Source organism: Equus asinus, chromosome 5 (genome assembly GCF_041296235.1).
Source record: "Equus asinus isolate D_3611 breed Donkey chromosome 5, EquAss-T2T_v2, whole genome shotgun sequence".
Classification (NCBI taxonomy): domain Eukaryota; kingdom Metazoa; phylum Chordata; class Mammalia; order Perissodactyla; family Equidae; genus Equus; species Equus asinus.
This window is the reverse complement of record NC_091794.1, coordinates 92,211,174-92,227,698: the sequence shown is the minus strand read 5'-3', so window position 1 is coordinate 92,227,698 and position 16,525 is coordinate 92,211,174. Positions and strand designations below refer to the sequence as shown.

The 16,525-nt window shown below is 62.3% G+C and overlaps 2 protein-coding genes across 50 annotated transcripts in view; one reads left to right on the top strand and one right to left on the bottom strand.

Moving 5' to 3' along the window:
- The window catches only part of EPB41 (erythrocyte membrane protein band 4.1), a 175,743-nt gene extending 172,144 nt beyond the window's left edge, over window positions 1-3,599 (top strand). For all 43 annotated transcript variants that reach the window (XM_070510564.1, XM_070510554.1, XM_070510577.1 and 40 more), the window contains one exon: window positions 652-3,599. The gene's annotated coding sequence lies outside the window, so the exon portion shown is untranslated. The remainder of the gene's footprint in view (window positions 1-651) is intronic.
- On the bottom strand, window positions 3,594-9,866 carry TMEM200B (transmembrane protein 200B). Of its 7 annotated transcripts, none has more exons than XM_044770210.2 (3): window positions 7,875-8,004; window positions 5,926-6,010; window positions 3,594-5,409 (listed from the first exon to the last, which is right to left on the bottom strand). In XM_044770210.2, exon 3 carries the CDS (start codon window positions 5,387-5,389, stop codon window positions 4,466-4,468), a length of 924 nt encoding a protein of 307 aa, XP_044626145.1. In that variant the 5' UTR covers window positions 5,390-5,409; window positions 5,926-6,010; window positions 7,875-8,004; the 3' UTR covers window positions 3,594-4,465. The 7 variants fall into 7 exon arrangements, 6 of the variants coding, with proteins under 6 accessions (XP_044626145.1, XP_070366682.1, XP_070366683.1 ...); XM_070510581.1 differs by lacking the exon at window positions 7,875-8,004 and adding an exon at window positions 7,318-7,404; XM_070510582.1 differs by lacking the exons at window positions 5,926-6,010; window positions 7,875-8,004 and adding an exon at window positions 9,791-9,866.
- Between the last annotated feature and the right edge of the window lie 6,659 nt (window positions 9,867-16,525).

The window sequence follows — 16,525 nt, the reverse complement described above, 5'->3', positions numbered from 1 at the left end:
TCCCGGCCTCAGCAAGCACTGGACGGGACCCTGGCCTCTCCAGGAGCCGTCGCCTAGACTGGGGGCACAGCACCGTGCAGGCGCGGAGAGGCTGACGCGGGCGACGGGGAGGTTGTTAGTATCTGGCTGCGACTGTGCAGCTCGGTCTCCTCGTGTCCTCCCGCCCTTGCAGTGCCCGCTGGGGGTCGGGGGCTTCCCCCAAATGTGGGTGTAAACTCCCACACACCCCCTGGATCTTCCGGCATCCTCCTGCTTCTCTACGTTCCCTCCCCCTCTTCCCTCTGCTCTCTGCCCTCACCGGCATCTCTGACCTGAACCTGGGAGGGCCGGAGGGGGAGACCAAACCAAGAGTGGGCCAGGCTCTCTGGGAATGGGGGGTAGGGGGATGGGAGAAACGGCTGCAGCTCTGGAGCCAGAGTAGAGAGCTGGAAGCAGGGTAGCTGCGTTTTGGGAGCCAGGGATCCAGATAAATTCGTGCCTGAAGGTCGTTCACAAGCGACCTGAAGAAGCCATCAGTCACCATGTAGGACTGGGCCCTGTAAAACTGCACAGGCCCTGATTGTCACTTGTGGCCACAAGAACTTAGCAGTGGGACTGGGTAGCTGTCCTTGTTGCAGGATTTAAAAATTTTTGCCTCTTTCTTCCCTCTAGGAACTATCCTCCCCCAACTCCCCGCCTGTGTCCCATCCGAGAGAAAACCAGCAAAACGATGAAGAAGCTAACCTGCAATAGTCAGACTTCAGACTTTCCAGATTATTCTAAATCACTAGGAAATTAATTTCATTTTCTATTTGGAGTTTATACTGAGAGAATCTTCTAGATATCAGTGATTCTTTTGAATACCTTTTCTATATTGTGATACCAGAAATTGTTCAGCCTTTCACTCTGTGGACAGTTTTTAAAGATCTTTTTGTTTTTTATCGGGTGGTTAGTATCCTCCTCAGCCTAGCCTCTCCCCGTTTCTTTCCAACCCAGATACTGACAGGGTCCACAGAATTCTTCGAGAAATCCTCCCAAGACTCTGTCAGCTGGGTTGGGGCCAAAGCCAGCTTAACGAGGCTCCCCCGTGCCACCTCTTGTGTGTGCCCTTGGGATGGAAGCAGAACTTCTCACACCAGCCCTTTCTCAGAGCCAGCGACGTGACTCTCCCACGTCAGGCAGGGCGGCTGCCCTGACCCACAGACCCCAGGAAACTGCCCCTGTCCCTCTGTTGAGGGTGGTTTTGGTGAGGCAGAGACCTCTGCTGAGAATGTAGTATTGTTTTTCCTTCCTCCTCCCTGTTCTTTCTTTCTGGAGCTTCTTGAGATCAAAGACGTAAGAAGCTGCTTCAGATAGATCTGATACTGTGAATGTTTGACCATATCGGTGGCCTTCGCCGTCCTGCCCGCCCTCCCCTTTACCTCCTCGGAAGCAGAGGCTCTTGAGTGCTCCCCACCTCCCATCTCAGGAGACCAAAACTCACGGGAAAATAGGCACTTTTGGCCAAAAGCTCTAATGGCACATTTTTAGTGGTATTTTGGGCAAGGAAAGTTAATGAGTTTTTTAAAAAGGTTTTCTAGTTCTGGGAACGTGCACCTCACACGGGATAGTGGGGTTCACCTCAGTCAGATCCTGCTAAGAAGTGTCTCCAGGAGACCAGCCCTGGGCCTCTTTCTTTAATCCTGGGGCGCTCGGGAACGTGGCTCCGAGAGGAGCTTGTGTTCTCGCCCTTTCTTCTCACCGGCACCTGCCTACAGACACCGTTCTGGAGCAAGGCAGCTGGCTTTTAGGGGCCATCCTTGACACAAAGCCCCACGTGACAAGGGGTACAAGTACCAGCTCTGCTCATTCCCACTCACCACCGGAGGTCTGTCAGGTTCTGTAGGCTTGATTTTTGTGGTGGGTTTTGGGTTTTGTTTTTTTTTTTTGGTTTGGTTTTGAAAATGAGGACTGCTGTCCCTGATCCCACCATTCCCGGTAAAGATTGGGAGCCCTTTTTATTCAGTGGGGCTGCCCTCTTCCTCCAGCTTGCTGCCCTCACACAGATCTTCCTGGAAGTTCTTAGAATCCTGTTCCTAGGACAGAAGTGCACTTCATGAGAGAGACAGTGGGTCAGTGTCAGCTGGCGCTGGGGCTCAGGGTAGGGAACCAAGAGAAGCCGACAGCCTCCGCTCCCCAGCTCCCACGCGGCGAGCCAGCGGCACCCATCCCGAGTCGCTGCTGCCTGAGTTTTGTTTAGACAAACTCCGTTCGTTTGAACTATTTCAAGTGTGTGCGTTTTTCTTCTAGTACTTTCTTGAGACTGTTCCTAACCAATAGGCAGGGACGGGAAGAGTTCAGGTGGGATCTGTGACAGGCTTGGGGGAAAGGGGATTGTCCTCTCTTAGGAACGGACTTGCGGCCTGTGGGCCTAGGGTCTGAAATGGTGGGGCTTTCTGGGTGGTGCCCAGGCCTGGGTTGTGTGGCCAGGAGTGGCGGTGAGGTCAGAGGTCAGGCTCACATCAAACAGGCATGTAACGTGAGCTTGCTTTCCAAAGGCCAGCAGTCCCGCTGAGAGCCACTGCGGCTCCCACAGCTGAACCCCGCAGAGGGAAGAGGCTGGGGGAAAGGAGGAGGGCAAGCGCGTGCGCGTGCGGGAGAACTCGGACATACTCTGTGCTAGCTAGATGGGCGTGGCAGCTTCCGGGCGCAGGACCACAAACCCCGGGGCCGAGCCCCCTCAGCTCTGTCACCAGCTCAGTGCACTGCTCTCTGCTGCCTTGTCTGGAAACTGCCCCAGGTCCTCACGTCTACCTCGTGGCGCTGAGCAGCCCTGGTCTGGACCAGCGAGCAAAGGGGCTGCCCTTCCCGGCCTGGTCCGCTGTCTTCCCTCTCCGGGAACAGATCTGCGGCGTGGCGGTTGTTTGGATGTTTTCTCCCTGCAGTTGAGTGTGCGTGTGTGAGAATAGACTGTCCAGGTGGAAAGGGGGACGAGGGGAGGAGAGTCTCATTTCCAGGGTCAGGGACTCGGCAGCAGTTTTCCTAAAGTGACTCAGACACACCACAGTGACAACTCTTGCTGCAGTTTTATTTCTGTTTCCCTTGAGAATGAAAGACTTCCTCCAAGCCACGTGAGGTCTCTGCCCCCCACCCACCCACCCAGCAGGACCTGCATTTGTAAGCTGAGGGCCCACAGAGCCTGGCTGCAGGGGACCTGCCCGGCATCTCGGCCCCCTCCCCAGGCCCCCCACCGTGGGTTCCGCAGGGCAGCTGCGGGGGGAGGGGACAACAGTCACCCTGGGAAGTGGAGCCAGAGCTATGGCCTGACCAACACCAAGGCCCTCAGCCCCAGGCCGGCTGTTTTTACAAATCTCTCAAATGTATTATTTTGATGACAAAAATGAAGGAGCTTTGTAAATTTTTTAAAAATTATGAATCATATCAAGTAGTTGTTTACATCTCTTGACAAAATAGGAATTATGGCAGCAGAATCAAATTGGCAAAATCCTTAGATTAAATAGGCAATAATTAGTCTGCTGTTCTGGCCTTTGTAGTAAGACAAGTGGTTGTAGTGTTTAGTTATGTGTTGGTCTTGCTTCTTGTATTGCATTTTTCAATAAACTTAAAAAAAAAATAATGGACTGAATCTGTGAGGATTGACTTTTAAAGTTCTCTTTCCCTACCAGCAACTGGGGAAAATTAAACAAGGGAGGGGAGACCCTAATTCAAGCCATTTTCTAAAGTAAGCTATCCACATCAGCCAAAATGCGGATCCGTTGTATAAAAGGATTTCTGAGAACTGGCAAATGCTTCTTGCCAAGTGGAAGGCAATTCTGCAGCACAGGCCACGACAAAGGGGAGAAGGGGGCTTCTCAGACCTGTTTGGGAGGGGCCCGGCCTTCAGTCGGAAGGCGTTGGCAGTCGTGTAGCACTAGTGGCATGTACCCTGCGTGGCTGACAGAGGAAAGGGGCTGAGGTGGTGGGAGTTAAAGCCTGGGTCCCATCCCAGATGGCAGTGGAGGGTCTCAACTCTACCCCCTTGCCCATCTTCCCGGAGGCCCAAACCCCATCACCAGTGCCACCGTGGAGGGAGCCTGTCCCAGCCTGCCACATCCCAACCTACCTTCCGAGTCTTAGGGGTCCTTGCCCACCATTTGGGGTTTGCCAACACACCAGGTGCATCTCCCAGTCACCCTGGCCTGGGCCTCCAGCCCCCTCAGGCACCTGTCCAGGGTTAAGGCCACTTTTGGAGGCTGAAGGATCCCTGAGGCCAAGTCATGGTGGTCTCCAAACTCCACATTAAAAGACATTCTCTCCAGCTTATTGAACCCTCGTGCAGTTGGCACTTCTCTGCCGACATGCAAGTCAGGACGCCTTAGCAGCTGCGGGGTCAGGGCATCCATCCTCAGTCTGCGATGTGAGTGAAGCATCGACTACACAGTGGGACTCCTGGTCCTGTTACCACGGTCCATGCTGCAGCCTCACACAGCAGGCTGTCCCCTGCTCCTCAAACCCGGGCCCCCAAGTCACCTCCTCCTCCCAACTTGGCATAACCCCCCAGACTGAGGCGGTCCAGCCGTGGCCAGCTTCTGTGAGCACAGTCCCGAGCTGCTGGGGCCCCAAGCAGGAGCTCCCCAAGGCCCAGATCCAGAGACTTGGAATGTTCGATGCAGGAACCAGAGGGCTGGACGGTGATAATCACATGGCCAGTCTGGGTCCGTGGACCCCAGGGCGGGGGCAGCCCCGGGCCCTTCAACGGGTAACTGCTGAGCAGGGCAGGTAACCCCAGGCGAGGATTGGCAGGCTCTGAACGCAGGCTCCGCACCGACGGGACGGGTGAGGTACCCCGACGCGGGGACAGATCCCAACTTTCTGGCTCTGCGCAGCCTATGGCTCGGGGAGTCCTGGGGCCGGGGCTGGGAAGGAGGGCGCAGTCCCAGGCGGGGCCGTCGGGGGGCCGGAGCGCCTGAGCCCGCAGCACCCCCTGGCGAAGCCGTCGCGTCTCCAAGTCGCGGTTCTCGTAGAGCAGCGTGTTGGCGCAGATGAACACGAAGAGGCCAACGCCCATGACCACCGGCCCCAGGAGCCGCAGCCGCTCGTGCGGGCCGTGGGCCCGGCCGGCGCCGCGACCCTCGCGCCGCTGCTCGCTCAGCGGGGCCGCGCTGGCATTGGCAGCCCTGGGCCCTGGGGCCCCGGCGCGATGCGGCCAGTAGCCGGCCACCGCGATGCCCATGCCCACCAGGACCACGAGCGCGCCCAGCGCCGCGAACGCCCCCGACGGCGAGCGCAGCCGGAGCCGCGCCCGCACCCGCAGAGGCTCGGGCGGGGAGCGCGGGCGCCTGCGGCGGCCCAGGCGGCGGCCCAGGCGAGAGACGCGGCCCTCGGGGCTCCTCCGCACCTCCCCGCAGTCTCCGGGGCTCCCAGCCGTCATCCCGCCGTCGTCTGGGCGCTCTGCGGAGAGAAGATGGGAGGCAGGGGCTGAACCGACGGGCCTAGGGTCGCAGCGCCAGGTCGGGGGCCCAAATCCGGGAGGGAAGATCCAGCTGCCTCGCCCAGGACGCTTGGAGATCCCTGGCGGCCACCCGCGGATTTTCCCGGGCTGCGAGGCGGGGAGCCGCCCCCGCTCGGGTTTTCCGCAGCGGAGCTCCGAGCCAGGGACGCGCGGCAGAAGCCCGAGTTGGCCGGGCCGGCGGGCGGAGCGGAGGGAGGGGGCGCGGGCTGCGCCCTGGCGCATCCTCGGCTGCGGGGCTCCGGCCGCCTGCGCCCTCTTCGCCAGCCCGCGGATCCCGAGCCTCGGGAGGTGCGGGGGCCCCGGCAACGGCGTCTCCAGGGTAAGTCCCGCCCGGGCCCGACCTCACCCCCGCACGTGGCTGCACCGTAGTGAAGGAGGGAGGGGGGCGCTCAGACCGCCCGGGGCCGCTGGGGTCGCTCGCGGGCCCCACCTCCCCCCTACTGCGCTTTACCTACCGCAGCGTAGGAAGGAGGGGGTGTCACCGACTCCAGCCGCCTCCTGCCCGCCCCTCCTTCCAGACCGCCTCAGTCAGCCCTGAAGCTGCAGCAGGAGAGACTTGAGCTAGACTCCGGGAAGACCGCTCTGACCGTGACCAGAGAGACAGACTGCCCAGGATTTCTTTAAACTCCGCGAAGAGGCCTCCCTCTCCCCCATCGGCCGGGCTGTGGCCAGGGCAGGAGGCCGGGGACTGCCAGTCCTGGGCGCAGGGCCTTGCCGGGCGAACTCGCCTCCTGGCTCTCCCGTCGGCCCGGGCAAGGCTGTTCGCAGGTTGCAGCGTTTCCAATTCGGGCTCCTCGGGATGAATCATCCCCCTTTCCCGCCGCCTGGCCTCCTTTCCGGCCTCCTCCGCCTGAGGCCCCAGTGGCCCGCGTCCCGGACAAAGCCACACCGCCCTGCCCCTCAGGCCACCCGGCTCGGCCCCTCCCGGCTGCTGGTGCGGCCCGGCCTGCGGCCTGAGGACCGGATCGCGGCCGAGGCGGGCGGAGCCGGGCCGCGTGTGGTTGGCCCCACGGAAGAGAGGGTGTGGGAGGAAACGGGCCGCGGGAGAGGAGGGAGGACCTGGCTGTCCAGGGGCGCGTCCTCGCCCCCCAGTCTGCTTTCCAGACAGCTCCGCGCTGGGACCCGCCGCCGAGGCCCCAGGGAGGAGGCCCTGCTGCCCCTCTCGCTCCCATCCGCACCCTGAGGCGCAAAGCAGGACACCCCATCCCTGCCTCCGACGGGAGCGTGAAGGCCGAGGCCTAGATGGAGCTGCAGCGTCCACCGCACCCAAGGCCTGGCTGTTAGAGACGGGAGCTGCGGCCAGAGAGGCGGAGGGGCCGCCTGGTCACCCTGCCACACACGGCGCGCGCTCCACCAGGACCCCAGCCCAGCGCCAGGCGCGTCTCGGCACCGCCACGGAGCGTCCGGGAGGAAGCGAGGCTCGCAACCCCGGCCTCCGCGTGTGCAGCCTTCTCCCCAGCCCGAAACCGGAGGAGTGACCACCCCGCCCCAGGCCGGAGCTGGCGCCCCAGCCCCAACTCCGGAAAGGTCACCCTGCGGGAAGGGGGCCGAGGCGGGCAGAGGGATGGGGACACGCTCTGAGACCCCTAAACCGTGGAAGGCGTGAGTCGACGCTGGGGACCCCAGGGAGGCAGAAACTTGGAGACAGTCCGAAGGTCCCAGGCCGCGGGACGCTGCTCTGGGTCGGGTCCCCTGCCCTCCGGCGTCCCGCCTCCGCCCGCGTCCACACTTCGGTCCCCGGGAGGGAGAGGGTCGGGCTCCCGCCCCCGGGGCCTTTCCTGAGGGAGGGGCCAAACGAAAAGTTGGGGAAAGTGGGTGGCGAGCCCCGGGGCCCCGGGTCCACTCACCTGGTGCCGCCGCGCGTGGTTGGGTCGCGGGCCGAGCGCGCCGGCCGCGGCTCCCGGCACTGCCGCGGTCTCCACCGAGTCGCAGCCCCCGGCCCCGCCCCGCCCGGCCCCGCCCCGCGCCGCCCCGCCCTCCCGGGGCCCGGGGACCGTGTGGCCCGCGCCCCGCCAGGCCCCGCCGCGGGAAGAAGGCGGCAGCTCAGATCTGAGGGGCGCAGGCAAGCGCCGCGTGCGCGCCTGGTGACTCGGAGGACCCGGGGTCCCGAGTCCCCGGCTTCCGTCGTCCGCAAAGGCCTGGGAAGGCGCCTTCTTCCCACGTGGGGAGACTGAGACCCCGAGCCCGAGAGCCCCTGGCCGGCTCCGCAGCCTGCGCGTGCAGACTGGATTCGAAGGCCGCGCGCCCTGCCCCGCCTCTCCCAGCTCACAGCCCAGGCTCCCGACAGAGGACTCGCGGGGGCGTCCGAGAGCCCCTGATGCCCAGCGCCGTCCGGAGGCGGCGGCCCCAGGTTCTGCTCCGCCAGACCCCCCAGCCCTTCCCGTCTGAGCCTCACTGCCTTCACCTGTAAAATGGGCATAATGGTGTCTGCCTTGCAAGATGCTGAGAGGCGAAGATCTGGCCTGGGGGCAAGACACGCAACACAGGGCGCAGCCCGGGCTGACCCGGCGAGCGCTCTATGAATAGTAATCCGGAGGGCTGGGCGGGGGGTAGGGCCGGGCCCGGCTCTCGGAGCAGAGTGAATCAGATGCAGCGTGGCGGGCTCTGCCCGGCTCCCTGACCTCTCCTAAGGAGATGCGCCCGATCTGGAGTGGGAGGCGGGGCTGGTCCCAAATCTAGAGGAGGGTCCCCAGGGCCGTGAGGCGGCCCAGCCTCCGCGCCCCGCCCGCCCCCAGAGGCAAGAATGTGGAGCGGAGCGAGGGGGTCGGCTGGCGGCCCAGTTTCCATGATGCGGGGGGCGGGCTCAGAGGGGGAGGGGTGGTGCGGGCGGATTGCCAGGTTCCGCGGGGCCCCTAGCTCCCGCAGCCCAGCCGGGCCCCTCGGGAGGAATTTCCGGCCTGGGATTGATTATACCCCGCCCCTCCCCCGGCCGCAGAGACCCCCCGGCGCGCGGGGCGCGAGGGGAGGGGGATGGGCGGTAATGAGACCAGGCTGTGCGCCCCGCGAGGGGCGGAGGAACTCGAGGAAGTCGCCGGTCTGGGCCACCCCGCCTCGCGTCGCGTGGCCGAGCCGGGTCTCGGAGCTGCACAGCACAGGCCGGCCTCGAACCCAGGCTCGGCCCTCTGGCTCGGCCCAGGAGACTGGGGATGACATCGGCGCCCCCGGGAGCCCCTCTCCCGGCCCCCGGAGACCAGGCATCCTCGAGAGCAACCAAGGCCACCCGGGGCCGAACTTCCTTCGCTGGGTAGACCCTGAGGATACTGGCGTCCCCGAGGAGGCCAGTGGGTGGGGCCGAGAGCGAGGCCACGGTCGCCTCCTGCCGCCCGCGTGGGACTGAAGGCTCCCGCGGCCTGGGCTCGGAAGAGAAAGCCTCGCTCCGCGTCTGGGCTGTTCTCTGCGCTCCACTGAGGCAGCGGCCTCCTTCCTGCCTCCTACCCGCTCCTGCTTCCCCCATCTCCTTTGCTGAAACCTCCCAACCCCCCGCCGCCGCATCGACCCTACACTTGATCCACTCCCCACACACTGACCCCACCTCCGCCCTCATCGCGTTCTCTCCTGCCGCTGGCTCAACGCCCCGCCCACACCGGTCCCTCTCCTGCTCGTTGCTCTTCTGGGGTCCCCAACTCTAGAGACCAAAGCCTGCACAGTCTCCACGTCCTTGTCCTTGGTCCTCCACCTCCGCAGGCCCCCACCACTTGCTCCTCCTGCCTGCCCCTCCCGGCTTTCCCCCTCCCCGGCCCCTCTGTTCTCCCCAGATGTTGGGGCTCCCCTTGCCTGGCCCCACAAGCCTGACCTCACTTTGAGCAACCAGACGCCTCCCCGGGAAGTCTCTCTGGGCCCTGCTCCTCCTCCGGTTTCCCCGCTCTGTGAAGGGTCCCACTGCCCCGCCCCCCACCCAAGGCCGACTACACCAGAGGTCACCTTCGGCTCCTTCCACTCCCCCTCCAGCCAATCCACCCAGCCCTGTGCACCCTGCTCTTTGGATCTCGAATCCTCGCCTTCTCCCTGCTCCAGGGCCGCTGTTCTGCTCCAGGCTGTTCTGCAGAACACCAGGCATCTTTCAACACTGAACCTGAACCCATCCCTCACGCTCTGCTTAAAACCCTCAGCGGCTCCCACTCTTGTCAAATGCGGTTTAAAATCCCTGCTCATTTCCACACACCGACCCCACCCCTCTCACCCTCCTCCCTCCTGGGCGGCTGAACTCATTTCCGTCCCCAAATCTTCTGCTCCGGCCTGGCCTCCGGGGCCTGGCGCCCGCCTGCCTTCCTGTCGCCTACTCCCCTGGTGGTCCCCTTGGCTCCCAGTCATCACTCAGACCTTCTCTGGGTCTTCTTGTCCCCAGGCCGGGTCAGCCCCTCCGCTACACGCCCTCACAGGAGCCTCCCTCGGCAGCTCTGCGCTCGCGGGAACTGAGTCTATTTCCTGTCTGTGTCACCCCGGAGGTGAACTCAGGGGAGGACTGCGTCTGTCTTGCTCACCCCTGAGCCCTGGCCCTCGACTGGACTCTGTGTCCCCCACCCGGGCCCCGGCACAGATGCAGGAGACAAAGGATGTCGCTCTCTGTGTCAGTCTTCCCATCTGTAAAAAGGGGGAATAATGCTTAAGAGTTCAGCATCTGCACAGAGTGAAGGCGCACCAAGCAGCCCTCCCCTCCTCACACCGTGGGGTTCAGGCACAGAGGGCAGGCTTTGGGGGCTGTAGAAACCTTCCCTGGGGTCATGTGGGGTGGGTTGGGGGGAGATAGGTCCCCTTTCCTGGATATGACCCCATTTAATTCTCTTGAGAGCTCTAGAAGGTCAATATTATGCCCAATTTACAGATGAGAAAACTGTGGCTCAGAGAGGCAAAGAGACCTGCTCATAGACACACAGCCAGACCAATTAGTGCCCTCCCCCTCCACAGGGGGATGTCCTCCACCCTCTTGGTTTGGCCCTGTGGGTGTGAGGTTGTGTGGGCAGCCTTTGGCCTCAATACTGGGACACGGATTCCCTCCGGAATCTGCGCTGGCCTCCACGTGACCTGGACTCCTTCACTTCTGAACCAGAAGGGGCCTGGATGAGCTGTCTCCTGGGGACCAGAGTGGCCAATGTTTCTCCCCCAGGCTTCTCTGTGAAGGCTGGGAACTGGACACGGTGACCCCGAGGTCCCTGCCTACTTGAGGCTCCATGTCCTCTCTAGAAGCCACCAAGGGGAGGGAGTAGCTGTCATGCATGTCACAGCCCCACCCCAGGGTCACAGAACTGCAGGGCCTGGGACGTTGTCTTCTGTCCTCTCTGCTTGAGGAACAACAGGGCTGGCTGGGTCTGGGCCACCCCGGGGCACTCAGAGGACACAGCCCTGTGCCAGGGCGGCTCCCGCCCGCCAGACTACACCTCCCCTGCGAATCCAGGAGCTGGTTCAGAGGGAGAGCGTGGCTCTGAGACGGCACTTTGATGCTGCTGCTCAGTCATTCTCTGGGTGACCTTGAGCACCTCCCAGCGCTTCCTCGCAGCTCCTGTCAGTACTGTGTCCTTCACAGGAAGGACTATGGGCCGATGCAGTAAGAGGGGATCTGCAAGGGGAATCCAGAACCCCAGTCCCAGTGCCCCACTCTATAGGGGCAGAAACCAATGCCCAGAGAGGGGCAGTGACTTGACCAGGGTGACCCAGCTTGTGAATGGCAGAGCTGGGCTTCCAGCCCCACAGTCACAGGGGCCCCGTGGGGCCCAGGCCCTTGGAGGATTCTGGGATGTGAACCCCAAATCCGTCTCCTCCCACCCCGTGGAAGCTCTGAGTTCAGTGACTGGGCTTCTTGCGGGTGCCTCTGGGCCCCGGGCAAAGCCCTTAGGGAGAGTGAGTTCCCCGTCGCCACTGCTCTCCGAAGCCCAGAGAAGAGGAGGAGGCAGAGCTGGGTAACACTGGGGAGGTCAAGGAGATGAGACCCTCCTGGGGACAGGGCACAGCTGGCCTCCACCGGAATCCCCAGGCAGAGGGATGACCACAGGAAGTCACCGCCCTTCGAGCTCCCTCTGGCTCCCAGGTCCTTCATGCCTGTTACCCTCTCAACTGTGCAAACAACCTTGCGAGTGAGGTGCCACTGTCACCCATGTCGCCCATGCAAAACAGGTTCAGCGAGGTCAGGCTTGCCGGTGGTCACACGCCGGTCAGCAGCAGAGCCAGGGGTAGCGGCGGGTTTTAGCCACGATGCTACGCTACCTCCCACTAGGCCTGGGACCGTGGGCAAGTCAGTTTGCCTCTTTATGTCTGTTTCCTCTTCCACAGAATGGGGACAATGGCAGCACAACTTCAAAGGGCCACGATGAGGATGGGACCCTGTGGTAAACACAGCGCCTGGTGGGGCCCGGGTCTTCTGGCCTTTGGCTGGTTCTTGCTTCTCAGTTTCCTTGCCTCTAAACTGTGAAATTGAGGCTCATGATTGTATCTCTTTAACCACGCCCTCTGGGCTAGCTGTTGGGGACCGGAGAGGAGCGAGCCCTGGGCCCCATCCAGATGCTTCAGGGTTTGGGGTGAACCAACCCATCCACCAAAGCTGATGAAGCAACAGCTGACTCTGTGTAGGGGGCAGGCAGCAGGGAGGACTTCATGGAGGAGGGGGCATTCCTGCTGGGTCTCAGGCTGCAGAGGGGGAGGGTGTTCCAGCCAGCAGGAACAGCATGCAGACAGCCTGGAGGCACGGATGTGGGGTCAGGTGCTAGAGGGGTGCAGGGGACAAGATGAAAGGGGTCAGGGCTCAATTGCAGAGCACGTCAAACACCAGGCTGAGGATTGGGGCTCAGTCCCCTGGGAGCCATGGGAGGTTTTGAAGCAGGGGAGTGGCCCGATCCATATGTACCCGGGGAAGGACTTTATAAACTGTTAGCATGGCACCTGGAGTTGTTCCTCTGGGAGCACTTGAGAGCAAGTGCTCGATGTGGGGCTCCAAGCCGACCAGGGGCAGGACCAGGGGCAGGTAGGGCTGGGGAAACTTACCAGCTGCAGAGGGAGATGGGGCCCCTGGTGGCCACGGGAAAAAGGATCTCTAAGCAGCAGTTGACTACCTCCCAGGTCCTCTGCTTCTGCCCCTGAAGCCTACTGCTCTGGCCACCTCCCACCCTGACCCTTCCCAGTTCCCTTGCTTTATCCCTACCCCCGTCCCCTGGGACCCTCCTCAACTCTTCTTTCGGGGGCAGGAATGAGGAAAGATGGAGAAGGAAGTGATTTAGATAAGAGCCTTAGGAGTCAGAGACTGAAGCTTGAATTGTGGCCTGACCACTTACTGGCTGTGTGACCCACAGAGATCAGTGTGTCTTCCTGAGCCTTCCTTTCATTCTCTGTAAAATGGAGATGTGATGGAAGACACCGCTCCAAGGAGTGTTGGGAGCGTGAAGTGGAATAGCGCGTGAGAGGGCTCAGCAGAGACCCCTGGGTCCCACTTGAAGCTGGTCCTACCTTTAAGGAGGCCAATCTGCACGGAAGAGGGACACACACAGGGAGTGCCACGCTGGGCTGTGCTGAGTGCTGAGGGCGGGGCACCTGTATAGGAGGAGAGGAAGAGAGAGGGCTTCCTGGAAGAGGGGGCATTTGAGTGGAGGTTTGAAGAGAATTTCAGGCAGAGGTTGCTGAAGTGCAGAGGCAGCAGGCGTGAAGGGAAGGAATGACGAGTCCTTTGAAGGGAGGTCGGGGGAACGGCAGGGGACGGGGCAGGGGAGCACTTGGCAGCAGGTCCTGAAGAGTCTTGAATGCCCTGGCCAAGGGGTGAATCCCGAGGGACATACTCGGCCACGTGCGGGCCCAAATAATCGCAGCACAGTCACTTCACCTCTCTGAGCCTTGGTTTCTTCACCTGACTACACGCCAATTCCCCGTCTCACAGGGTCGTGAGGATTCCGTGCCCGTGAAGAGCTCGCAGGGCCGCCTGGAAGGCTGCCAGGAAACCTTAGCTGCCGCTGTCGGCGCTGTTGTCTGTGCTGCTGTGAACTCAGCTCTGATCTTCTCCATCATCTCTGGGTCCTTTTGCAATTTCTTCGACATTGCGATTGGCTCAGCTTGGATCAGATGGCTATCCCTGGTCCAATCAGCTTGGGAACTCGAGGGAGAGGATGGGGTCAGGAGGTCCACAGGGGTGGGGGTGGGCATGTAGATTCTCTCAGAAGCCCTGGAGAGGGCGGCAGGTCCCCACAAGTGACTGCCAGCTTTGGGGGCAGGGGCAGAATGTTGGGAGCTGGGCGATCTCCCACCAACAGCTTGGAGTAGGGCTGCTGGCCAGAAGTGTGACTGTGGGCACAGGCCTGCCACCTATGGCCTCAGCTATGCCAGGTGTGCCCGGCAAGGGACTGCAGCTGGAGGTTCCCTGTGAAGATCTGCTTGCCCTCCACTCCTCTGGGTGTGCTCAGAGCAGGAACCACGGGAAAGAAAACCTCCATTGAGGAAATCCTGCCTGCCTGTTTCCCCTTGCCCTGTCAATCAGGAAAATTGCACCACTGTGCGGAGAGGCGAGCCTTAGAATGGGGCAGGGCTGCGGCCAACCCACAGCACAACGTGTAACACCAGCTGGACATCTGTGTTTGTTGTAAACCACTGAGATGGGGTGATCTGTTACTGCAGTGCGCCCCAGTGAGAGCTGGCGGACTCACCTGGCACGTGGTAAGCACCTGTTAAATTGCAGCTAATCACATGACTGTTTTATTTCAGTGACAGAATGATGGACTCCGCTGATGCTGCCAGAGGAGAATTTAAGAACAGTGGCTTTGGGGCTGGCTGGTGGCGCAGAGGTTAAGTTCGCACATTCCACTTCAGTGGCCTGGGGTTTGCCAGTTCCCAGGTGCAGACCTACACACTGCTTGGCACGCCATGCTGTGGTAGGCATCCCACATATAAAGTAGAGGAAGATGGGCACAGATGTTAGCTCAGGGCCAGTCTTCCTCAGCAAAAAGAGGAGGATTGGCAGCAGATGTTAGCTCAGGGCTAATCTTCCTCAAAACTAATAATAATAGCAGTGGCTTTAAGCAAGACAGAACTGTATTTCTCCTTCTCATTACAGGTGGAGCATTAGCTGTCCAGAGTCAACAGGGAGGCCCCCAGAGTTAGGGACCCAGGCTCCTTCCATCTTGTGGCTCTGCCATCCCTAAGGTGTGGACCTGCCTTGTCTCTGGGGTTGAAGATGCTCACTATTCCCCTCCCCGAGTTTGCGGACCAGCCAGGGAGAGTGGAGTGGAAAGGGGAGTGCTCCTCCCACCCCTTTTAAAGGCACAACAGCCCATGCACACACCCAGAGTGGTCCTTTCCCATTGGTCAGAACCGGGTCATGCAGCCACCAGAGCTCTGAGGGAGGCTGGGAAACGGATACTGAGAGACAACCAGGAGTCCTTGCCACAAATACCACGGGATGTGGCACCTCCATTGGTGACAAATCACAGTGCTGATGAGGCTCTGGGCACCACGCCACGGGTGGGGATAGGGGGCAGAGGCTGGCCCCTCTGGAGCCTCAGATTCAAGGTGAGAATCCTCCAGGGCAGGCCCCCTGGGCCAAGGGAGCCCTGGAGTTGGCGCATGCCCAGGCAGCCATCCTCCTACCCCTTGATTGTGCCAAGAGAAGCCAGGGGCCTGTGGGGTCTCTGTCTGTCCATCTACCTATCAGTCATCGGTCCTGCAGAGAGCAACTCTCAGGCTCTCACATCATGCGGTCCAGTTTCTAATCCCCCGCCCCCAAACTTGGGCCGGTCCCGGTTCTGACAATGACACGGGTCAAATGCCAGTTTCCAGAGATCTTGAATAAAGTGCTTTGTAAACTGCCAAGGACGTAAGGAGGCCCAGAGAGGATGAGAGACATGCCCAAAGTCGCACAGCTTGATGATGGGTCAAGTCACCGCATTTCACCCTCCCCGGCCTCGGTAAGGCAGAACTCCAGTTCTAGGGGTAACCCCCTGCCTCTGAGCTGTGCGGGGGCTTGGTACCAGGCCTGGGGCAGGGGGCGGCGGGAAGCACGCGGGAGACACAGCGGCGGAGCGGGGGAGCGTTGGCGCCCCCTGGCGGCGAGGCCGCGCACCTGCCCCCGCGGGCCCCGCCTCGCGCGCCGCCCGCCGCCCGCCGCCCGCAGGGGAGCGGCCCACGCCGCCTCTCCGCCCGCTCCGCACGCGATGCCCCCGTGGGGCCTCCCCGGAGCCCCGGGCAGCGGCCGTCGGAGCTCACGGGGGAGCTGCCCTGCAAACCGCAGGGGCCGCGGCGGAAAGGACTCCACTCGGGGAGGTCGGGGCAGGGAGGGAGGAGCCAAAACTTCGTGGCTGCGCAGCGCGGGGCGAAGCCGGGCCGGGGGGCGGCGTGGGAGCCCCTGGGGGCGCTGCTCCGACGGGTCCCTTGTCATCCTCCTGGCGGCCCAGGGCGGGCGGCGCTGGCGCATCCCTGCCCTGCGGACGGGACGCGGGCTCGGGGACGCGCAGGGGCAGCTGGCGGAGCTGGGCTGGCCCAGGGCGGCCTGATCGGAACCCAAACCCGGGTCCGGCTCGCCTGCCCGGGCTCTGTGTGCCCCTCCCCGGCCCCAGCGCGGGCCGCCGGCCCAGGCCTGTGCGAGTTCGCTTGTTCTCAGACAGGCCGCTTGTCCTCCGACGTTTGTGATGACCGTTTCGCCATTGCGAAGGGGACAGGAGGCCGGGGAGTGCCCTCTCCTCCTTCCTTCGCTCCAGAGGCTGGGACACGCAGAGATCTGCAGACCCAGAGGCGTCCGCTCCGTGCCGCTCTGCTGCTCCTTTTACAGACCGGTGGACAGGGGACAGGCAGACTGCGGCGCGCTTCCCAATGCGGTGTCACCCCCCAACCCCCGCCCAGTGTCAAAGCTCCAAGCAGGGAGGCGGGGACGCCAGGAGGCAGCCCTGGTGGAGAAAGGAGCGCCGAGGGGACCACTGCTCGCTGGGCGGTCTAAGCCAGGCCCTGGTGAGCATGGCCCTCATCCGCTGGTGAAGCAGGTACTGAGCTATTTCCTGTTTCCAGGTTCAGGGGTGAAATGACCCCCCTGAAGTCACACAGAGTGTGGGGCAGTGTCAGGACGCCAGGCCAGATCTGTCTGACTCCAAAACTTCT

What these genes read in the sequence shown, in the direction of transcription:
- TMEM200B (XM_070510580.1), bottom strand. Translation starts at nt 5,692, where the DNA reads ATGCGCCAGGGCGCAGCCCGCGCCCCCTCCCTCCGCTCCGCCCGCCGG.